This window comes from Siphateles boraxobius, unplaced genomic scaffold (genome assembly GCF_051911475.1).
Source record: "Siphateles boraxobius isolate OS27281-9 unplaced genomic scaffold, OSU_SipBor_1 1, whole genome shotgun sequence".
Taxonomy (NCBI): Eukaryota; Metazoa; Chordata; class Actinopteri; order Cypriniformes; family Leuciscidae; genus Siphateles; species Siphateles boraxobius.
Window position 1 is genome coordinate 590986 of NW_027508699.1, and position 24618 is coordinate 615603.

Here is a 24618-nt window from a genome sequence, read left to right on the forward strand (position 1 = left end):
ATAATTATTGATCTAGAGAGTCCAGATAATTGTACTGCACTGGTTTTAAACATTAAGATTTGAAAATTATACGATCATAGATGGAAAAGACCATTTACAGCCAATACAGGCAATTTACCATAGGAAATGTATGGTTTTAAAGCTTTTCAACAGTTATAGCGCCACCTATGGTCCGATCTCCATGAAACTTTGCATGCTTCTTCACCATGTTAGGACACATGTGCTCATCAATTTTTGTGAAGTTCTGAGTTTTTATTTATGATTTATAGGCTTTTGAGTGTATTTTGACACGCCCCCTTTTCTAAATGACCCTGTTACAGTGAACCAAAGGGCAAAGTTCAACTTTTTTTTGATAATTATTGATCTAGAGAGTCCAGAGAATTGTCCTAGACTGGTCTGGTTCCGATCAGGCAAAAAACCAGGGACTAGTTCGCAAAAGTAGGTTTTGGACAAAATTGGCCATAACAAATTTTTCTTCGCTCAAGTCGACAATCCGAGATATACATCTTGTCCGTCTTGAGCCAAGGAACACAGTGGTGTACAAATCTAGATTCTAGGTCAAACGGTCGATGAGTTATGGGCAATTTAGTACTTTTGGTTGCTGTAGCGCCACCTATGGGCCAATCGGGGTCATACTCTGATAGGTTCTCCCCAAACTGAGGCCCTACCACCTGGCCAGGTTTCAAGTCTCTAGGCCTTACGGTTTGGGCTGCACGATGCGTTTTAGGTTTTTTTTTTTTCAAATAGCAATTACAATAGGTTTTCAGCACTTCGTGCTTGAACACCTAATAATAGGGGACCTTTTTGCCCGTTATAGCGCCACCTATGGTCCGATCTCCATGAAACTTTGCATGCTTCTTCACCATGTTAGGACACATGTGCTCATCAATTTTTGTGAAGTTCTGAGTTTTTATTTATGATTTATAGGCTTTTGAGTGTATTTTGACACGCCCCCTTTTCTAAATGACCCTGTTACAGTGAACCAAAGGGCAAAGTTCAACTTTTTTTTGATAATTATTGATCTAGAGAGTCCAGAGAATTGTCCTAGACTGGTCTGGTTCCGATCAGGCAAAAAACCAGGGACTAGTTCGCAAAAGTAGGTTTTGGACAAAATTGGCCATAACAAATTTTTCTTCGCTCAAGTCGACAATCCGAGATATACATCTTGTCCGTCTTGAGCCAAGGAACACAGTGGTGTACAAATCTAGATTCTAGGTCAAACGGTCGATGAGTTATGGGCAATTTAGTACTTTTGGTTGCTGTAGCGCCACCTATGGGCCAATCGGGGTCATACTCTGATAGGTTCTCCCCAAACTGAGGCCCTACCACCTGGCCAGGTTTCAAGTCTCTAGGCCTTACGGTTTGGGCTGCACGATGCGTTTTAGGTTTTTTTTTTTTCAAATAGCAATTACAATAGGTTTTCAGCACTTCGTGCTTGAACACCTAATAATAGGGGACCTTTTTGCCCGTTATAGCGCCACCTATGGTCCGATCTCCATGAAACTTTGCATGCTTCTTCACCATGTTAGGACACATGTGCTCATCAATTTTTGTGAAGTTCTGAGTTTTTATTTATGATTTATAGGCTTTTGAGTGTATTTTGACACGCCCCCTTTTCTAAATGACCCTGTTACAGTGAACCAAAGGGCAAAGTTCAACTTTTTTTTGATAATTATTGATCTAGAGAGTCCAGAGAATTGTCCTAGACTGGTCTGGTTCCGATCAGGCAAAAAACCAGGGACTAGTTCGCAAAAGTAGGTTTTGGACAAAATTGGCCATAACAAATTTTTCTTTGCTCAAATCGAGCATCCGAGATATACATCTTGTCCGTCTTGAGCCAAGGAACACAGTGGTGTACAAATCTAGATTCTAGGTCAAACGGTCGAGGAGTTATGGGCAATTTAGTACTTTTGTTTGCTGTAGCGCCACCTATGGGCCAATCGGGGTCATACTCTGATAGGTTCTCCCCAAACTGAGGCCCTACCACCTGGCCAGGTTTCAAGTCTCTAGGCCTTACGGTTTGGGCTGCACGATGCGTTTTAGGTTTTTTTTTTTTTCAAATAGCAATTACAATAGGTTTTCAGCACTTCGTGCTTGAACACCTAATAATAGGGGACCTTTTTGCCCGTTATAGCGCCACCTATGGTCCGATCTCCATGAAACTTTGCATGCTTCTTCACCATGTTAGGACACATGTGCTCATCAATTTTTGTGAAGTTCTGAGTTTTTATTTATGATTTATAGGCTTTTGAGTGTATTTTGACACGCCCCCTTTTCTAAATGACCCTGTTACAGTGAACCAAAGGGCAAAGTTCAACTTTTTTTTGATAATTATTGATCTAGAGAGTCCAGAGAATTGTCCTAGACTGGTCTGGTTCCGATCAGGCAAAAAACCAGGGACTAGTTCGCAAAAGTAGGTTTTGGACAAAATTGGCCATAACAAATTTTTCTTCGCTCAAGTCGACAATCCGAGATATACATCTTGTCCGTCTTGAGCCAAGGAACACAGTGGTGTACAAATCTAGATTCTAGGTCAAACGGTCGATGAGTTATGGGCAATTTAGTACTTTTGGTTGCTGTAGCGCCACCTATGGGCCAATCGGGGTCATACTCTGATAGGTTCTCCCCAAACTGAGGCCCTACCACCTGGCCAGGTTTCAAGTCTCTAGGCCTTACGGTTTGGGCTGCACGATGCGTTTTAGGTTTTTTTTTTTTCAAATAGCAATTACAATAGGTTTTCAGCACTTCGTGCTTGAACACCTAATAATAGGGGACCTTTTTGCCCGTTATAGCGCCACCTATGGTCCGATCTCCATGAAACTTTGCATGCTTCTTCACCATGTTAGGACACATGTGCTCATCAATTTTTGTGAAGTTCTGAGTTTTTATTTATGATTTATAGGCTTTTGAGTGTATTTTGACACGCCCCCTTTTCTAAATGACCCTGTTACAGTGAACCAAAGGGCAAAGTTCAACTTTTTTTTGATAATTATTGATCTAGAGAGTCCAGAGAATTGTCCTAGACTGGTCTGGTTCCGATCAGGCAAAAAACCAGGGACTAGTTCGCAAAAGTAGGTTTTGGACAAAATTGGCCATAACAAATTTTTCTTCGCTCAAGTCGACAATCCGAGATATACATCTTGTCCGTCTTGAGCCAAGGAACACAGTGGTGTACAAATCTAGATTCTAGGTCAAACGGTCGATGAGTTATGGGCAATTTAGTACTTTTGGTTGCTGTAGCGCCACCTATGGGCCAATCGGGGTCATACTCTGATAGGTTCTCCCCAAACTGAGGCCCTACCACCTGGCCAGGTTTCAAGTCTCTAGGCCTTACGGTTTGGGCTGCACGATGCGTTTTAGGTTTTTTTTTTTTCAAATAGCAATTACAATAGGTTTTCAGCACTTCGTGCTTGAACACCTAATAATGATGTCATTTGACAAATTAATAACGTCAAAAACGTATTTTAATTATTCTTAAATGTAGTTTTCTGCGTGGAGCCTCGTTTAGGTGGAGTGTTTTTCCACCTCATTGGACGATATAAATTCTTGTGACGTATATTTCATTATTAATGTACAATGTTTGCTTGTGTGTGTATATGTGTATGTGTATGCATTGATGGATGTTATCTTTTTAACTCAAACGAGCTGTGTCTGTCAGTCTTGTCCAGGACGCTCTTGTAAAAGAGATTCTTAATCTCGTTGTGCTTTTTCCCCCTGGTAAATAAAATTTAGACACAACGTGTGAACGAGACTTTTATTTTGATATGTGTTGTGGTGTCGTCTGTACCAGACATGGTGTGTGTTTTTTCCCTGAGATTTGGCAGAGGAGAGGTTTTGTGGCTTTGAACCCTAATTTAAGGTGTTTAAAACGATTCAGAGTTGGGGGTTTTTTCCACGAAATATTGCAACAGCGTAATAACGCCATTTCGCAACAGTAAAGATAATGCAATGGTGCAACAATGACTGTATAAATTATGTTTAAAACGCATCCACACGAATTACAGAAAGACTTGGTGTTTTTCCAGTTAATTATTCCCATCATCTTTAACATGACAAAGCGTGAAAACAAGTAGAAAACACTTAAGGTGAAACAACGAAGATCTGCTTGACATAAAAACATGGAGTTTATTAAAGAGGAGAGTGAAGACATAAGAATTCCAGAACCATGCAGAGTGAAAGATGAAGATACTGAGGACCAAATAGGTTGGTCTCCACTTTCATTTCTAAGTTTTTCCTTTAGATAAATTAAACCTCTGGGTTTTTTTTCCAGTTTGTTTACTTTTATTTGCAGACTCAAAGATTCATACATTAAAGGCATAATTGCATCTTTCCTCCACATTCAATTCCATTTAATTTCCTACCGTTTCAGAGAGAAATGTAGTCGCACAGTTGTGGGTCTTTCATTCGGAGAACTCTCCTCATGTTTGCATAATGATGCATTTAAAAGTTAATGACTAAACGCATCATTATAAAAGTTCCGTTCAGTAGTAGGCTAACTGCAAATATTTCAACAATTATTTCATTAGCAGCTTGCATTTCGAAGCAGTTAATGATTTAAACAATGGTTCAATGAATAATTAATTTAACAATATGACATTTTACTCATATGGAAACTGTATTTCTAGTAAAACACCATATAATTTGCACTGTCTTTTGAGTCTGAAATAGATGTTGCTCAATCAGGAAATAAAATATACGCATTATAACTTATTCAGACAAATAACACTGACTGTTTTATTTCCAAGATGATGTATGGTAAACTTTGAATTATATAGTGCAATATAACTGAGGCTTGTATTAATATTTATTGTATAAGCTCAATTCAAAACAATTTTTTGCAACTAAACAACATAGATCGTGTTCATGTTTAATATTTCCTCCATAATTACGTACATTAAATCTATAATTGTGTTTGGTCCATTACCTGTGTCAGAAGTGGGCAGTAGACAACCACATCCATTATTTCAATATATGACGTATCCTCTCCGAAAAGGCCACAAACATTACAGATAACATCTGAAGTAACAATTAGTTTACATACCTATATAGTAAAACTAATCCTGTGAAACGGAGATGCTGCAAATCGGGTGATTATGGGTCAATGTTTTGGCTGTAAATCAATGATGTCCTCTTTTGATGGGGAATAGTAATATGGCCGCTCGAACAATTCCGTTGTCTTCACCGCCTGATGGCGGTTTAAAACGCAATAAGCAACCCAGCCATATAGATCAGTGGATAAAACATGCTTTTCTGTGTGTTAAATAATGGTGCAAATACCAGTAAATTGACTAACATAAACCTTAATGAAACACATTTCAGGATTTACTTACTCTTCTCCCATAATTTTTGGGCTGAAAGGGAAACCCCTAAAAATGCATATGCAAAAAGTCGCAAAAATTACTGACTAAGATAAAGTGTCTTTTCATCACAAATTAATCACTTTGTGTCTTCAGTAAATCCTGACAGTAGATTTTAACTCAAAAAGAGGGTTTGTGCTAGGCTTGGGCGGTATCCAAATTTTGATACCGTCAAACCTCCTCCCTATGTTACCGGGTATACGGTATTACCGTGACTAATTAAAAATTATGACATAAGGCTCAGACAGCTTTACCAAACTGTTGGCTTGTGCCTACACCGTTCAGAAACTGAATACCATATCGGGCAAAAAAAAAAAAAAAAAAAAAAATCAAGGCCAACCCGTGCACGCTGTGTCTGATCCCGGCTGACTGCATTAAATGTAATTATGAGCCGGAGCCCTATTTAGACTAGACTATTTTTAATATGTGGGCCGTTATAATATGGTGGCGCCAAATAATTTTTTAACCCAGGTTCTGAGGGGGTGGTAGATATAAATACTATTTATAAATGAGCAAAAATGGGACACTTAATAATATTTAATTATTTTAATTATGACAATTAAAGTATTCATTTTATTAATTAATTTAAATTAAATTAACAAGCAACAAGTGCATTTGTGAATCCGGTGAAACGCGTCCATTGATTTTTATTAATACAACTTTTCTGTCAGTGCTGCAAAGATTAAGTTGACGATCGCCATCAACTAGTGAACGCGCATATATAGAGAGAAATGCAAATCATGCAAATAATTACATAATCAGAAGGTATAGGCTAGCCTTTTTCTTTTCGTTTTGAATTGTTTCGTTTAAAGAAATCGACGATTGATATCTCCGTAGTGAACGCGCCTATAGAGAGAAATGCACATCATGGATTAATCAGAGAGTATGCTGCCTATATTTCTTTTCCTTTTGAATTGTTTCGTTTAGAGAAATTGACGAATCGCCATCTCCATAGTGAACGATAGAGAGAAATGCACATCATGGATTAAATAATCAGAGAGTAGGCTTGCCTATTTCTTTTCGTTTTGAATAGTTTCGTTTAATGAATTTGATGATCGCCATTTCCGTATGAACGCTCATAGAGAGAAATGCACATCATGGATTAAATAATCAGCGAGTGGCCTATTTCTCTTCGTTTTGAATTGTTTCGTTTAATGAAATTTCAAGCTTTATTTAGATATAGGCTTATCTGTCATGTCTGTGAGACATACACTGAGTTTCGGTTAATTTATGATGAGATTTCAATGCAAGTGACCGCGGCGCGCCAGCGCACGATCATGTCATGATTATGTTGTCTGCTATATTTGATTCTTATTTATTAAATCCAGGCAATTGGTTGATAAAAAAATATTAAAATTAAGATACCATTTATACAAAACGAAATTCACTTTAAAGAAAGGCATTTTACAAAATGAAACTTAATTAAGTGGTCAATATCTGACTCCCGATGCATCCCATCTTACTCGTGCTGTTCAGTTTTCTCTATCAACGTAAAAAAAATAACATTATAATATTTTAACAAATATAAACTAATGCGCTTATTTAATGAACTCGGGGCAAAATCCATCCTCGCAGCAGTGAGTGGGTGGTTGTTTCGGAGATGCGACATTAGGTTAGAGGTGTTTCCATCTCTCGCGGTCACCTTTTTTATTGCAACATTTGCAAATTGCCTCGTCAGTATTTACCGCCTCTCCCTTCTCTCTCTCTTTCTCTCTCTCTCTCTCTCTCTCTCTCTCTCTCTCTCTCTCTCTCTCTCTCTCTCTCTCTTTCTCCTCCACACTGTCACTTGATGACAACTACATAAGCATTTTTAGGCATTGAATAAATTATATTTATATATTATATATAAGTGCCGGTAATGACGGTATTGAAACTGATACCGTTGCTATTTTAAGACCCCGCGGTATACGATATTACCGTGATACCGCCCAACCCTAGTTTGTGCTAATGCAAGCTGTTAGTAAATCTGACCCCTAGTCTTTAGTTATTTGTTGTCTGCTACTTTGTGCCATTAAACTGGTGATCACCTCTATTTTATTTTTCACCCCTCAGTCTTGAATTGATTTGACCATTTATTATGTTAATTTTAGACCTGATGCTGCTGAAAGAGGAAGGTCAAGAACTTAATGAAGTGGAGGAGAAAAAACATGATTTCACAAGTGGAGAAAAATCTTTTAGTTGTGCAGATACTGAAAATAGTTTGTCTCAAAAAAGAACTCAGAAAACAGGATCATTCACTTGCCTTCAATGTGGAAAGAGTTTTACGCGTAAAGGACACCTTCATAGTCACTTAAGAATTCATACTGGAGAGAGTCCCTTCACCTGCCAACAGTGTGGGAAGAGTTTCAACCAAAAAGGAAACCTTAAAAGCCACCTGAGAATCCACACTGGTGAGAGTCCCTTCACCTGCCAACAGTGTGGAAAAAGTTTCACTCAAAAAGGAAACCTTAAAAGCCACATGCGAATTCACACTGGCGAGAGCCCTTTCTACTGCAAACTGTGTGGGAAGAGCTTCACACACAAAGGGAACGTTAGGCACCACATGAGAACTCACACCGGAGAGAAGCCTTTCACATGTAATCAGTGTGGAAAGAGATTCTCACAAAAAGTAACCCTTAATGGCCACATGAAGATTCACACAAGAGAAAACTGTTTCATATGTCATCAGTGTGGAATGAGTTTCACAGACATGGATCAGCTTAACAGGCACCTGATAACTCACACCGGAGAAAAGCCTTTCAAATGCCCTCAGTGTGGAAGGAGGTTTCGATTAAATAAAAACCTTAAGAGTCACATGAAAATCCACACTGGAGAGAAGCCTTACATGTGCCAATACTGTGGAAAGACTTACGCACACAAAGTAAACCTTAAGGTTCACGTAAGGCTTCACACTGGAGAGCGGCCTTTCATTTGCCCTCAGTGTGGAAAGGGTTTCACACACAAAGGAAATCTTAAGGGTCACATTAGACTTCACACTGGAGAGAGACCTTACACGTGTCCCCATTGTGAAAAGAGCTTCACTTATCAAAGAAACCTGAGAAGTCATTTGCAGATTCATTCCGGTGAGAAACTGCAGTGCTCTGAGTGTGGAAAGAGGTTTTCGGAGAGGATCAACTTCATAAATCACCTGCGCATTCACTCTGGAGAAAGGCTGTTTAATTGCGATCATTGTAGCAAAAAATTCCTTTTGCCATCTCACTTAGAAATACACCTGAAAAGTCATGCTGATGAGAGGCCCCATTTGTGTTCATTGTGCGGAAAGAGTTTTAAATTGCTCGGAAATGTAAAATCGCACCAGAAAATGCATAGCGGTGTGAATGCCTGTACCAGAGCAGGCTACTTGAAACGGCACCAACAAATCCTTACTGGAGAAAAAACAGACAAGGTTTCACTTAGTGGAAAGCTTTTCACTGCCTCAGAGACTTCAACACAAGCACAAGAAGGGGTGCGTGCTGGAGAGAAACTATACAACTGCTCTTCATGTGGGATGAATTTTAGCACATCCATTTATCTTTTTGCTCATAAAAAGAAGCATTGTCATATGTAGTCATAAAGAGCAAAGCTCATATTCAGGGAAATGGTGTTAATTAAGATTAAAAGTTAAAAGGTGTTTCTCACAAAAGAGGCTCATTTGATTCAAGTTCTATATTGGAAGCTTCTAAGAGGTTCAAATATTAGTCCAATAAACTTGTCTGGCTGTGAAATATCAAAATGTTGTTTGGGATGGTTTTTGTTCATGTGGGATTGTGGGCTAGCATTAGTGTGAAATTAAGCAAGGCAAATTATGTAGCAAATCTCATAATGGTAATGGTGCATACAGTCCTTTACGTAGACGTAAGGAAAAAAAAATAAAGTTATTTAAAAAAAGTTTTTTAACATGTTTATTTAAGTATAAACAAAAATAAAAATGGAGTTCAATTTAAAATACATGAAAAAACTACAGAAAAAATATTTAAAATATATATATATAAGGACAAAGTAAATGAAAGAATGCAGATTGCACATTAATCATTTAATTTCCAATTGGTGATTTTGCTAAGTGATCTAATGTTTAAACTTTAGTAACTGTTTATCTTTGATTTTACGTTCATTTACTGAGTTTACAACAATTTGTCTTGGTGATTTAAGAAGCATTTTGCTTTTGGTAGTTTGTGGAATAGACTTGGGCTCTATGTTAAAGCACTGTAGCTAGGTGATAGTCGTAATGTTGTAATTTATATGAACTACGTAACAGCTAGCAGATGTTCAGTTAAGCCAGTCTGCTAGAGAGAAGACCAACGCCTTCCCAGGAGGGATTGGAGACGTCTCTACCCCAAAATTATCTATGAATCCTACCCTATTTGCACCTGCCGAATCAGAGTGATTCTGATTGCACTAACTCAGCACGATTACTCTGCACGATTACACTGTAAGATCACTCTCACTCATATCCAAGGTAAATCATCATCACTGTCATCTGCTAAAATGCATGCGCAGATTACTTTATTTCCTGATCAAGTTTCACATTCACGCAAACAGTTCCAGTGCAAACTTAGACGTGCAACAAAACTCCGGACATATATATATATATATATATATATATATATGCTTTTATACTTTTGAAAATCCAGCGTTTAATTGATCCTGATAAGCGCTCATTGTCACAGATGTAAAGTCAAAAAAAAAAAAATTCCATGAGGGGGTTTGGCACCACTGCACCTCCAACATAGCATACTACTGAGTCTGTAACTCCAATTTACATAAACTGATTTAACGGTGAATCATTTGGTGAATTATCATTGCATTAATGCGTTTGATGATATTGAATAATACAGGCTATTAGGGGTGTAACGATACACAAAACTGATGGTTCGGTTCTTCCCACGGTTTTGATGTCCCGGTTCGGTGGGGTGGGGTTTAGAAAGCTAAAATTGCTTAATTTTTTTTTTAAGTGGTTTAATGAAAAAATTGTGTCTATTAAACGTTTCGCAAGGATTAAAAAAAAAAAATCTGCTAATGCGGTAAACTATATAGGGAGCCGCACATTACTATAGGATTAAAGATTAACAACAGAGCCTAGACTTTTTGCCTAAATTCAGATGCTATTTATTTTTTAGATATAATAATCAACACCCAACACATTGTATGAAAACATGTAAACTGAACATATGGCAGTTGCATTAACTTATGTTTTTACTCTAATTCGTTATTGATATATAATAATTTACACAGTTGCTGTCATTTTCATGAAATATATTTTAAACATACATTAAATAATCAAGATATCATTAACAGGTTAAGTAAAATATAATATATAGGCTAATATAGTGCATTTATTTAGTGCAAGAGTTCATTTCTCTAGGAACCAACAAGCTGTAGACACTGGATGATTTGCCTGCTGAGGTAAATATAATGCTATGTGACAAACTAAGCTGTTTTATTGAAGTCTTTCTGCTGCTGAAACACTGATTGAGCGATTACATGAGTTATGATGCCTTTCAGTAAGTATACTGTATCTTTCAACATACCTTCAGGTGTCCATTCATGTTTATTCTGTAACTGAGGAAGAGATGATCGTGTTTACTCGCACTCCGCGCTGCCACTTGAAATGAGGAGCCTAACTGTACGTTCACACCGCCGCCGACTTGAGCGACAAAGAAACTCTGGCCGCCCTGCCAAAGACGCTTGTCAAAAAGTATTAGGAAGCTTGTTGACGGTGTGGCCGCTCTGACGTAGCAGGGAGAAGAGAAGTGTCACAACTTAAATGTAATAAACAGAAGAAACAAGCAATATATTGAAGAAACCTTTTATAATGACAGCATTTTTATAACCGTTTTGGTCACATTTGATAGGGGGGAAAAAAGAATAATTAGCTATTATTATTATTATTATTTGCAGTATTATTTGCATTAGTGCAATTGGTCAAATCGGTGTTACCGTGAGCAAATGAATTGCATTCCCGCTTGAAACGAGCGTTCGTAAATATTTCAAATAAAAGTTGCGCTCATTCTCAAACGTGTATCACTGGATCATGGATTATCGTGAAGTTGTATAGATTATCGTGAAGTTGTTGTGTTTGGTGCTGCTGTATTGTATTTGCGGAGAAGACGTTGGACTCAGAGATTTTGGGTTCATGACACCCTCCAGGACCGTTATCTATATGCAAGCAACGTGCTATGGTGATATCATAAATGATAGGAAACCCAGTTCACGAGTTCACACTTACAAATCAGTCAGATAGATTAAATTGGTAAACATATTTGGCGTGCTGTCCGGGGAGAGGGCTCTGATCTTGGTAATTGGCCCGAACACAGAGTATTTTGTTTTGATGGAGCAGCTAATATGTCAGGGTGTTTTTCAGGCGTGCAGGCTCGGCTTAAAGAGTTAAACCCGCACTCACATTACGTGCATTGCAGCAACCACTCACTGGATTTGATTCTCCAAGTAGCCGCGCGTGAAGTGAGTCTTGTGGCCGATACTTTGAACTTTGTTTAGGGTGTCTCATCTGTGATAAGAGAGTCATCAAAGCGAAAACAGCTCTACCAATCGTTTTTTGCCTGTGATGAGGTTGCAGTCAACATCTTAGGCTTTTGCCCGACAAGGTGGTGTATCCGTGACATGTCCATTAAATGCGTCACTGCAGCTTACCCCACTCTCCTGACTACACTGCACAAGCTGAAGGATGACAAGAGTGTCAGGGGGGACAGCAGAGCAAAGATCGGGGGACTCTACAAACAGGCTTTAAAAGGGAGAACATATTCCGGTCTTTTATGCTGCCATGGCCTACAGAGTGCCGCAGCAAGTGCGCAAGGTGCACTGAAATGCACAGGTGTGCTGAGAGAACAAATAGCCACACTCCGGGATGATGCAGTTGTGGACGAGCTGATCCGCAAGGTTGGAACCTGCGCATCACAAATCTACCTGAAAATGCCAGACACCACCACCCCTAGAGTGAGCAAAACCCCCGCTTGCCTTCGCCAAACTAGAGAGCCAGAGGCAGTCGCATGTGGCGCACAAACAGTGGATTGGCGACGTAGCTTTTTTGAGGCTATTGATGTGATATTGTCGGAGCTGGACAGAAGATTTGATCAGGCCAGTATGAAGCTTGCCGCAAAGCGAGAGAGAACTGTTATCAAAGCAGCAGAGGGAAGGAGCGTCAATCTGGGGGCCCTTCAGCTCCTGGAGGAGCTTGACACAGACCGCCTTGAACTCCAGCTCAAAATGCTTAGGCCAAGCATCGCCAAGCAGCTTGCCGATGTCACAAAAGACAGAGGGTCTAAGTGTGTCACAGTCCCAGATGTAGCATCATGCTTGATAAAGCTCCAGCCACAAACCAGAGCCATGTTTTCAGAGATAGAAAAACTGATCGAGTTATGTCTGTGGCTACCCATCTCCGTGGCCTCATCCAAGCGCACTTTCTCCACCTTGCGTCTTTTGAAAACATGGGTACGCAGCACCATGACCCAGAAAAGACTCACACACCTTTCGCTGATGCATGCCCACAAAGACATTTTGAACTCGCTCAACATTCATCCCCTAATGAGAGAATTTATCTTCACGACCCCAGAGCGCACCTCGACATTTGGACACCTGTAACCAGGGCACCTGTAGCTCAGGTAACAGCATGTTGCCGCCGCTTGTAGCATTTATTTTTTAGACAACGAGTGGGATTAGTTTTGACTTGCCAAGCAATTGTAAATAGTACACAATAGTATTTTTGCAAGGTGGTTGGGATGGAGATGGAGAGTGTCATTTTAAATAAACTTAAATAACATGTAAATAGTCAGAGATTATTTCCTTTTGGTTTGTGTAAAAATGTTGGAGATGGAGACAGAAAGTGTTATTTTGTGCTTGTGTTCTTTGCGTAATGGGTGTGGAGAACTGTTTAATAACATGCTTAAATAGTCAGAGATTATTTCCTTGTGGTGTGCGTAAAATGATTTTGGAGCTAATAGAGTTGCGTGTGACATAAACGTGCAGTGACTCAAGTTCATGCCAGCTGACCAAATCGATTGCATTGTAGCGTTATTGTGAAGTTTAATTAATATTATGTTGTTATACTATTATATGTTTTATGTAAATATGTTGTAACTTGTATGTATATCTGCTGTAACGGAAGTAATTCCCCCCTGGGATTATTAAAGTATTTCTGATTCTGATTAATAGCGCATTTATTCTGCTACTGAGACCCTGGCTGTGTACACGGAAGTGTATATGACAATAAAGTAGTGAATCTCAATGTATTTATGTTTAAAATGTATTTTAAATAGGCCTATAGGCTCATAGTTTTTTTTTGTCCAAAAAAAAAAATCACAGCACCCCCTGTTCACAATTACTTCCAGTGTACCGGCACCTATATGCTGTTTTTATTAATAAAAATGAACTTATATACATTTTAACATACCAACTATTGACAGGTAATTCTTTTTATCCACTCACACAAACAAGCAAAATCATTTGGGCTGTCCGTGATGCGTGAAGTCTTTCCTTGCAGTTTTAATATCGATGTTGCGAACACGGGCATTCTCAATTCGCAGAAGAGCTGAACTAGGTAGTCTATCTTGTGACATTGTGCTCCGGATAAATGTCTTGATCACTTTCAATGTCGAGAATAATCTTTCTGCAGTTGCAACCATTACAGGCAAAGTTAGAAACAACTTGAGCTGTTGCAACATCGGGGACACTGGGCAGGATAGAGTGGTGTCTAGTAAAGACAGCTCACTTCCATAAAGATTAAGAATTGTCGATTTTGATTTTGTGGTGACTTTAAAGGTAGGGCAGGGCATTGTTTTTCACAAACAGTTTTTATTATCCTGGTTGCTAGTGTTTGGTTTGAGTCCACCTTTGTCGAGTCGAGCCCAAGTCCAAAGGGGACAGAGTCGGACTTGAGTCCGAGGCCTTAACATCCAAGTCAAGTCCTGCCGAGTCCACAAAGATTTAAATTATTTGAAATTGACCTTTCACAAAGACCCGCCCCTCTTAGTTACTGTTGCTACCATTCCATTTCTACCATCTACCATACGTGGTAGATTCGCTAATTTTGATCCAGGACCATCATGGTCAGTTCAATATGGGGTAGATTCACTAATGTTGATCCAGGACTATTCATGATTCTCATAAATTAGCGCGGTAAGCAATTTCTCCAACATACATTTCTACTGTAGTTAGTAGAATAGGTATTGTATCTACCTCGTATTGAACTGCTAATGTTGATCCAGGACCATCATGGTCAGTTTAATACAGGGTTGATTCACTAATGTTGATCCAGGACAATCATGGTCAGTTTAATACAGGGTTGATTCACTATTGTTGATCCAGGACAATCATGGTCATATCAATATGATGTACATTCGCTAATATGAATCCAGCACCATCATGATCATTTCAATACGTGGTAGATTCGCTAATGTTGATCCAGGAATATCATGGTAATTTCAATACGGAGGAGATTCGCTAATGTTGATCCAGGACCATTATGATCACTTCAATACGGGGTAGATTCGCTAATGTTGATTACGGCGCCAGCGGCGAGGGCTCTGGGCTGGACGGCGCCAGCGGCGAAGGCTCCGTGCTGGACGGGACCAGCGGCGAAGGCTCTGTGCTGGACTAGTCCAGCGGCGAAGGCTCTGTGCTGGACGGGACCAGCGGCGAAGGCTCTGTGCTGGACGGGACCAGCGGCGAAGGCTCTGTGCTGGACGAGTCCAGCGGCGAAGGCTCTGTGCTGGACGAGTCCAGCGGCGAAGGCTCTGTGCTGGACGAGTCCAGCGGCGAAGGCTCTGTGCTGGACGGGACCAGCGGCGAAGGCTCTGTGCTGGACGGGACCAGCGATGAAGGCTCTGTGCTGGACGGGACCACGGTGAAGGCTCTGTGCTTGGAATGAAGACAGGAGGAGAAACGTGCAGATCTGGTGGTAACATGGCGTGCCACGGGAGGAAGCTCTCCAGACAACTGGAGAGTGCCTCTCTCCAGTCCAGACCGGAGAGATTTGGGAGCTCCCTCGGGTCGACAACTTCCGCCCCCAGCCGGTAACACGCCTTGATCACTTCGTTCTCCAACCTGCACGTGATGGCGAGATGGTAAAAAGCCTCCGTGTATTCGAACATATCGCGGTGTGAAGACGAAGACAGACTGGTGCAGACGATGACTGTGACAATTGTGTACTTTTCCATTCACTGTATCAATGTTTTTAAAAACCACAGAAAAGGCAAAATACTATATATTTTATCAAGGATATTGCTAAGCTTTTATGTTGTTACCTTTTTTGCTTGCAGACTCAAAATACCTATTTTTGTTAATTGCAGAAGGCTGACTTTGACAGAGTGCCTAAAAAATTCCTAAAGGAATTTTCTCACTACAAAGAGCTTTACAATTACTTCCAGAGGTACTGGGAACCAATAAGTCATAGATGGGCTGATTATGGACGTTGTTATAACCATGGGAATTCAGAGACCAACAATTTGATAGAAAGGTAAAATAAGACCCTAGTAAATTGGTATTAAAGGCTGTAAACTTGTTTTGGCACTATAAATTATTTTTTTTTATTCGGGTTCTTCCATCGACTAAACTACCAATTCTTATCTGGGATAAGAAATTGGCGTTTGGATGACTTGCTTGAAATCCTTCTTCGGAAGACAGAGACGTACTTTCAGGTGATAAAACACTTGCAATCAGCAGGAAGAATGGCAAACTGTGTTGCCATGAAGTTGGAGGAAACATTTAACAAAGCAACTAGAATGATGGCAAAAGGCTGGATTGACCACATTTACAAGAGAATCATCGGACATAGATATAGACTTCTGGAGACTAGAAGATGTTCTTGAAATTGTCAAAAGATGGCAGACTGTTCCAGAGAACATCAAAAGCCAAATAAATGATCTCTATGTTAGCGTGCAACAAGAAGAGAGAAATCTTTTGTCAAAAAGGAATTGTACCAATGACACTTCAAGGAAGATACGGTCACTCTTACCATGCAATGCAAAAAACAGAAAAAGACTTACAAGGTTTCCAAGAAAACCTGCATTTCTGACACAAATTCAGACAGGTTTAAAAGAAGAAAGAGACAACCCCCCCAAAAAGTAAGAAAATTAAAGAAAACGTGAATACAGATTTGGGTGCAGAATACCTTGTATGAAATTTTGGTATCAAATGAAGAGCTGATTTTAGTTCAATTCAATTCAATTCAAATTTATTTGTATAGCGCTTTTCACAATACACATTGTCTCAAAGCAGCTTTACAGAAATTGCATTTCGGAAATGTACATAGAAAAATACAGTTAGTTAATCAAGTATTAATTTATGGCATAACATATCGCCGGCTTTGAGTCGTCTCTTCACAGGCGTCGAGTCGTCTCTTCACAGGCGTTGGGGCATCTGAAGTCTCCGTGAGAGGCTGGATACAAACTGGAGCTGACGAACGCTATTTACCTCGGGACTAGCGTCCCGAGATAACAGCAGAAAGGCAGATGGGAAATAATTAGCATAGCTGATGTTCATAATGTTAATGCATTCGAACTGATTCAGCAGTAGTATCAAAGGTTAAGCATTAAGTGAATGCTTGGTTAAAGAGATGCGTCTTTAATCTAGTTTTAAACTGGGACAGCGAGTCTGAGTGTGGCCAAATGTTTTGTGTTGATGTTAGTTTCTAAACAATACTGTTTTTGGAAGAATCTGCAAAGCTGTTTTCAATGTGATGTATTTTGTGTGCTAAAAAGTAATTCCTTCAATGTAAATTTGATATTTTAGATCTATTATTAATTATTACAGTTACAGTACCATGGCAATGTGGCTAGATGGCATGTGGTATGTTTCTGTTTGTGTTCATAAGGAATTGTACGTCATTCATCCAATAAAACATTTTTAATTATTCCACATATAAAATATGTAAGAAACTTATTTTACACTGAGCCTATTGATATAACAAAATTATTAATATAACACAAATATAAGGGTATTTTACAGAAATAAAAGACCCCTTCTGATTCAATTAGTTCTCGATTGATTAGGAACGTTTTGAAGAGATGAACCATCTGTATAAACAAAACGTCAAACATAAAAGGTTATTGTCAAATTTAACAACCTTAACATTTCACAAACAGTTTGGTGCTGCATTTGAAAAATTTTTTGTTCTGCTTTCATTTTAGACTCTCTGAGATGAAACATAACCAGACATCCCAAGTCTCCCGGAAGTTCCGGGAGTTTCCCGCATATTGATAGCGGCTCCCTGATGCCCGCAAATTAGTTAAAATCTCCCGGAATCAAGAGCGCGCGAGCAAGAGCGGTTAGATTGTGCTCCAAACCGTGTAGCGCGCACGACACGACAGAGAGGGAGAGAGCGAGAGACTTTGCGTGTGTGTGTGCCGCGCGTGTAGAAGTGCATGTAAGACAGAGAGCATCCTGATTGGTCTGTTTTGGTAAGTCAACCAATCAATTGTCAGTGTGGGCGGGCTTTTGTCTCTTCTCCCGCGGAACCTATCAGTTCAGTGTATCTAGACACAGGAGCTGCATCATGGCAGAGGGAGAGTGCCCCAAAAAGCGAAAATATAAGACACATTTTACGCCAGACTACACGAAAGTGTACCCCTGTCTTATAAGAGTGAAACATAATGACAGTCTTGCACGCTGTACAGTTTGTAACAGTGACTTCAGCATTGCCCATGGCGGGTTAAATGATTGTAAAAGACATGTTGAGGTGAGTTAAACAAGTTTCATTTCATTGGATGTAGGAAATAGGCCTACATGTAGGCTACATTTGGCGCTTATGTAAATAGTTAATTAATTTTTCTGTTATATTAAACTTTATTTCGGTATACAAGTAAACTCTTGTTCTGTGGTGATATGTCGGGGGTGGGGGGGGGTGGGGTGGATACCTCCCTGAAATGACTTGTTGCAGGTTGGGATGTCTGCATAACACTCCATCCACTGCCTGTGGACCAGATGTGTGGGTTAATAAACTGAAAGCTGATCTAGAATCTAGGCTTGATTGCAAGCTGGCATGTACACTAGCCAGAGTTGTCCTTTGATGAAAAGAAAAGGATGAAACGTTAATAAAATTACATCAAATATCAGCAACGTACATTCAGTAGCTCTGCATTAAGAAAATGTACTGCACCTGGTCATTTCTGCATTGTGGTCACGTATGTCTTTGCGTACCAACTTTGGACTGACATTTTGACAAAGGCTTTTAGCTAAACCAGTGACAAGGTCTGAAGCTTCTCCCTCTGTTAGTGCACTAAAATGCTTGTCTTAGTCTTCATTTTCTTGGGAAGATTGAGGATTAATTCAGGCAGATTTGTTTTGTGCCCCTTGTGAACAGTGAAAACAAATATAAAACACAACTGATAACTTAATATATCGACCTTATCAATTTAAAAATCAACTTACTCCTAGCAGATCTCTGAAAATATTTAAGGGCATATCCTCCCCTTCTATTCTGCGCTGAATTTCTTCTTTTGTGACAACATACGGGGACTTACTCAGACCAGTGAGGACTAAGCATCCAAAAACTGATGCCTTTAACCCTCTGGGGTCTAAGGTGTTTTATGGGACCTGGAGGTGTTCTGACATACTCTGACATTTGTGCTTTTTTCAGTTGCTTATAAATATATGAATGGCAAAGGTGTAATTACACTCTATTTAGCACAAACAGGGGTACCATAATATGTGAGCAAGATGTATGTACATGTTTGTATTTTTGAGAGAAGATTGTTTATGCATGGTTATTGAAAAAACTAAAACTTAAAGTCTCTGAAATAAGGCCACAAAACACATACTAAATATTTGTCCACAAGACTTTTGTCTAATGGATGTTCTCGCCTAGAATTTTTGCTTCAAAATGATCTGAAAATCATCCTGCCAAAGCATTCACATAAAACAATACATTGATTTAAATTTAGTAAAACACTTTTTGTTTGGGAAGGCAATCTGCGAAATGGGCGTGACTCATGTATAATGGTCTGATTCACACCTGAGAAGACAAAAGACCTGCTTAAAGGTACAATATGTAGGATTTTTGCAGTAAAATATCCAAAAACCACTAGGCCAATGTTATATATTTTGTTTAGTTGATTACTTACAATATCCAAAATGTTTCAAAAAATTTGTAAATCGTGAGAAAATTGCGATTTTAACCAAGGAAACGGGACGTGTGAGCAGGGGTGAGGAGTCGCAGGTCAATGACGTCATATACACGTTACCCTCGGTTTCTGCCAGGTTTGACCTCATACAGCCATAGTAACCATGGCAACAGACATTGACAACTGGCCCGTTATGCCTAGCAGGACGCTCACGCTGTTGTTGTTTTGTTCAAACATTTTGGAACATGGCAAGCAGACTTTGAGACAAAAAGAGGACTAAAACGAAGATCAACATCTTTCTAGATGCCGAGAGCTCCACGTCTGCGACTAACTTCGACTTGATAGAGACGCGAATGTTGCATGTACTTTTAGACGAGTTTGAACTAATGAAGTCTGGGAGTTTGAACTAATGAAGTCTGGGAGGCGCTTTAGAGTGCCTCTGGCTAAAAGTTCTTTTAAAAAATCTTTCATTCCAAATGCCATTAGTATCCTTAACCAAACAAAGTAACAACAACAAATAAGCTGCTATTTTAATGTATAAGTTAATTTATTCTTAATAAGATGTTTTATGAAGGGGGTGGATTGGAATCCACTGCTGCTTCAATGTATATGTAATGATTGATTATAATTAAGGTATTAATCAATATTTTTCCTTCTAAATATTAAATGAGTTGAATGACCTCTCTGGAGATTTTACTTTATTTATATAAGTTACCATTGTGATTACTGAAATGTTCTTTTCATGTATTCTTTAATGTCTGTATTTGATATCTGAATGCAGTGCTTGCTTATTTAACACAGCTTCCAGAAATGAAATAGGGACTTGTTTTGTGTTTGAGAAAGGTCTTCAATGTGTTAAAACATATAGGGGTCATTGAAGCCAATAGTTTAATGGACCATTTTTTTGTTAAAGCCTTGCTTTCCAGTTAGACTAAAGTTTAGCTATCCTTGAGAGAAAGAACGCATTATCTTGATGTTTGGAGAGGACTCTCCTGTTTATAGTGAGAGCCTGGCCAAATCCAACCTTGGAAAAGCTGAGTGTCGGTGTGTGTGTTAGTCTTCTTGGTTACAGGCTAAGGAACCACTGGCATTATTGGAGATTGACTGAGTTGTTGTTCTGGACATGCTGGCGCCCAGCAACCCAAATCTGCGACCTGGAAGGTCATGACGTGCCTAACTTCAGCTGCATAATCGATGGAGATATGCTTCAGTCTATCTGTATATGTGTGGAAAATTACTGTGTTTATCTATTTCATAGCCAATGAGAATCATTCATCCTGTAAGCAATGACGTAGTTTAGACCTTGGAAATCGTATAACTGCTGTGATCTTTGTAACTGTAAGCGGGGCGGCCTACAAACTCCTGTGCGAGTATTGAAGCTGACTTCTGCTGATGAAACTGCAAACTATCTTCAGTAAATATTTTCTTTAATTTTTTATAATTCTGACTCTGGGTCTTCATTCTTCATATCTGGTTCTGGGTCTTTAACTGTACACCCCTTACAGTTTGGTGGAGAATGCGGGCAATCATTCCGTGGTGACATCTCTGGCAAATCAACACACAAGGTAGTAAGCTTTTATTAATGGTTAGGGCTGTCTGACTGGAAGAGATTTTGAAGGAGAGCGGGAGAGCCTTCACTCCGATGAGGCGAGTGAAGGAGTAAGTAGCCTTCACTCCGATGAGGCGAGTGAAGGAGTAAGTTGTACTGCTGAGAGGATAAGAAGTCGCTGAGAGCGTCGTTAAGGGTAACGGCAGCAGACAGCGCAAGCGAAGCGTGCTCTGTGGGTGCCCCGCTGGGCATTAATGGTGTAGCACCACCCCAGCAGAGTACGTCCCTGGACGGGAGGTCCAGTGGCACCGTAAACCTGCTCAATCTCTTCCATCTCAGATAGGGGATCCCCGAATTTAGTGAATCAGGCAGTTAGGGATACTAACAAAAATAGGGTTGTTTGCCAGGGATGCATCAGGAACGATCCCGAGAGAGAAAAAAAAAAGAAGAAAAAAAAGTTGTGACCCAAATTGGCATGGACCAGTATATGTAACTGTGATTTTGGAGTATACTCTGCAGTTTCATCACGGAGAAGCCAAGCTGTGTTGTTCAAAGATCGCCGCCTCCATTTCTGCAATGACTTCAGGTGAGTTTGAACTGTTATTAAGATATGGCAGACAAACTGAGTAACTTGATCAGTAACCTGAACAGTCCTGAAACTAATAGTGAGACAGAAAAGAGCGAACGCTGTAAGCAGCTGTGCTCTGAAGCCCTCACTTCAGAGAAATTTGCAGAAAATATTAAGTAAATGGTTGTCTCGATAAGTTTTGTTTCTGTTTGGAAATTTAAACAACAACTTGACTGGCTACAAACAAACAAAGAAACTGAAAAATTAAAATGTTTAGCCTTGTATTGCTTACGATGATTACAAAAAGCAAGTATATTAAATTATGGGTCGAAGATCATTTCCTTGGACAAGTGTGACTAAAGTTAAACAGACACTTTGTGAAAACAACTTAGAATATTTTGCAGCTTATGAAAATTAATGTTCTGCCAATAATAATGATGAAGTTTATGATTCGGCTATTGTGATTGAACCCGCCACTGGTGGACTGTAAAAGAATACAGAGAACTGCTTATCAGCTCGGTTTGCATTCCTGTTTGGGACACACTGCTTCAAGGGTGTGCAGTAAGTTGGAGCCGGGATTGTTTTAATGGTGGTCATCAGGACCATTTAATACGTAACTGTAAATGCCCACGAGAAGGTGTTTAACCCTCTGAAACCGACGGCATCGTCGACGACGCCACACGACTCCTCCGATAAATATTGATATTATTTGATGAAAAATTGATCGATTTCCTTACCGTTTTTTGCAGCAGAAAGCTAACACGCTAGCCGTCACGGGGGTGTATTTGGTGTCTTTCTAGCCTTTTCAGAAGGTTTTCTATCCAGCCTGGAACTTGTGCGTCCTTTCAGAGTGTTTCAGTAATAAATCCATATGTGTATATCCCAGTTTTGATCTCTGAAGTCCAAAATTTATAAATTTTCCGTCATATTTGCTGCTAGCTTGATGCAAGCTGCCATTTTGGACATCTCGCGATGCTTTGCGTGAGGTTGTTGACCAATGACAGGCTGATCCGTCGTCCACGTTGGTGTGCGTCATTACGCATGAACCAAGGGTGATATTTTGGAAAGAGAGAGACGCACGGCACAGTGGTTTCGAGGAGAGAGAGAGAGAGACGCACAGAGAGACGCGAGTTTTGAATATTACACAGAGAAACACGGAGAATAATGGATCCTCAGAGATTGAGAAACATGGATGTAAATCAAGCACTGGCCTTTTTTGATGCCATGGAGGATGATGGATTTTCTGGAGAAGAGAGCGTTTTTGACTGATGAGGAACTTGATTACCAGAATCGTCTAGACCCTGCTGAAGAGTAAGTTACATTTATTTATTTACTGTAAAAGTATAAAAATAAACAAATACTAATATGATAAAATATACATTTTCTAAATATGGAAAAATAAGTTATGTAAAAGTAGTATTTCGTTTTTCTGTGTGTGTTACAGAGTAGTAAGAGTTGTAGATTACACTCTTTGTCTCTCAACCATTGTATGTCTGAGTTTATTTACTGTAAAAAGTATAAAAAAAGAAGAAAAAACTAATATGATAAAATATAAATTTTCTAAATATGTAAAAATAAGTTCTGTAAAAGTAGTATTTCATTTGTTTATGTTTGTTACAGAGTTGTGGATTACACTTTGTCTCTCAGCCATTGTTTGTCTGAGTTTACCTAGAGATACAAACAAAGGATGTTGTAGTGGGGGGTTGGTCACACCTTTTACCTGTGGAGAGAATAGTGGGGGGTTGGTCACACCTTTTGGCTGGAAAGCGAATGGTCATATTTTAGCTGTGGTGGGTTTGGGGGTACAGTAGCAATCTCAGCCATTGTAATCTTATGTGAAAAATCAAATACAAAAACAGTAATTGATCTAATTTGTATGATCTAATATTTTGCTTTATTTATTTGTTTTACAGTTGTGATAATGATGAAGACACCAGCCCACCCACCCAAGCCAGACAGGAAAGCTCCCATTCTTCCACTGAGGAGGGCCCTTCCACTTCTGCTGCAGCATCCCAGCAGCTGCCAGGAATAGGTCATGGACGGCTGCTGCAGTTTTTTACTTCACAAGGAAGTTTGTGCAGAGAAGCAGCAACAGCCCATGACCCACAGGGCTTTTCTGGAGGAGCTGACAGCCCAACTCTGTGGTGTTACAGTTGCTGTTCCTCCCACCCAGCAACAAAGTAACCATGTACCCGTCCAAACATCGGAACAAACTGAAGCAAGCAAGAAGGCCACCTATGGTAGAAGGCAATGTGTGAACTGCAAACAGACAAGGCAGGTGAAACAGGCCACCCCCTGGAAATGCAAAGCCTGTGATGTGGCCCTCTGTGTGATTCCTGATAGGAACTGTTTTGAGGCTTGGCATCAGTGATTTTCATGAGGCCCAAAACGCCTGGACTTCCTTTGGAAAAATGTAAATATTTTTTGTTCTGTTCAAGTTATAATGTTCATTCCTGTGCTCCAGGACTCCAAAGACTTGAACAAACTGTTTTCCAGAGGAAAATTGCTTAGCTTTTATTTATTTGTGTGTGATTTCAATAAATATTTGAGTGATTCAATTTCCGATTTATTTTTTCATTTGTCTTTGTGGTCCCATAACTTATTTTACATTCAGGTGACATCAATGAAACACAAATAAGCTGAAAGTTCAATTTGTCCTGAAAAAAAAGATGTGTGTCAATTGTCTGTGCACAAAAGTGTTGATGTTTTACAAGCTTTTTTAGTGAATAACACCAGACGAAAAATTTATTGTAAAAATACCCTTAGGTCTCAGAGGGTTAAAATGTGATAAAATGACAACACATTTTTGGTAATAATATTGGTTTGAAAGTAGATCAGTGTTTAAATGACGACAGTGACATTTTTCGTCTGAGAAATAAGAGATAAAAAGGTCAAAAGATTGAAGTCTTAAAGTGAATCCTTTTGAAGAAAATATCTATAATAGTAATTTCTATAATAGTAATTTTTATAAGTGAATTGATGAATACAGGTTGATGTAAAATGAATGACTCCAACAGATGTGAGTTGCAAAATATATCAAAGTAACTAAAAGGATGATTGTGTTGTAATTAAACATTTTAAAAAGGTTTTAGA

At 39.4% G+C, this 24618-nt stretch overlaps 1 protein-coding gene and 1 long non-coding RNA gene across 2 annotated transcripts; one reads left to right on the forward strand and one right to left on the reverse strand.

Moving 5' to 3' along the window:
* The first annotated feature begins 3897 nt into the window (after positions 1-3897).
* Positions 3898-9229, forward strand: LOC143747343 (uncharacterized). Its single transcript, XM_077240140.1, has 2 exons — positions 3898-4203; positions 7448-9229. Exons 1-2 carry the CDS (start codon positions 4119-4121, stop codon positions 8902-8904), a joined length of 1542 nt encoding a protein of 513 aa, XP_077096255.1. The 5' UTR covers positions 3898-4118; the 3' UTR covers positions 8905-9229.
* Positions 9230-18248: 9019 nt separating this feature from the next.
* Positions 18249-18812, reverse strand: LOC143753105 (uncharacterized). The gene is made up of 3 exons (XR_013207748.1): positions 18717-18812; positions 18445-18637; positions 18249-18349 (listed from the first exon to the last, which is right to left on the reverse strand). It is a non-coding gene; the product is annotated as an uncharacterized LOC143753105 (long non-coding RNA).
* Positions 18813-24618: the final 5806 nt, after the last annotated feature.

Excerpts from the sequence above, each read along its gene's own strand:
- LOC143747343 (XM_077240140.1), top strand. The coding sequence starts at position 4,119 with ATGGAGTTTATTAAAGAGGAGAGTGAAGACATAAGAATTCCAGAACCA. Across the intron at positions 4,204-7,447 it reads AGATACTGAGGACCAAATAG|ACCTGATGCTGCTGAAAGAG; the intron begins GTTGGTCTCCAC and ends TGTTAATTTTAG.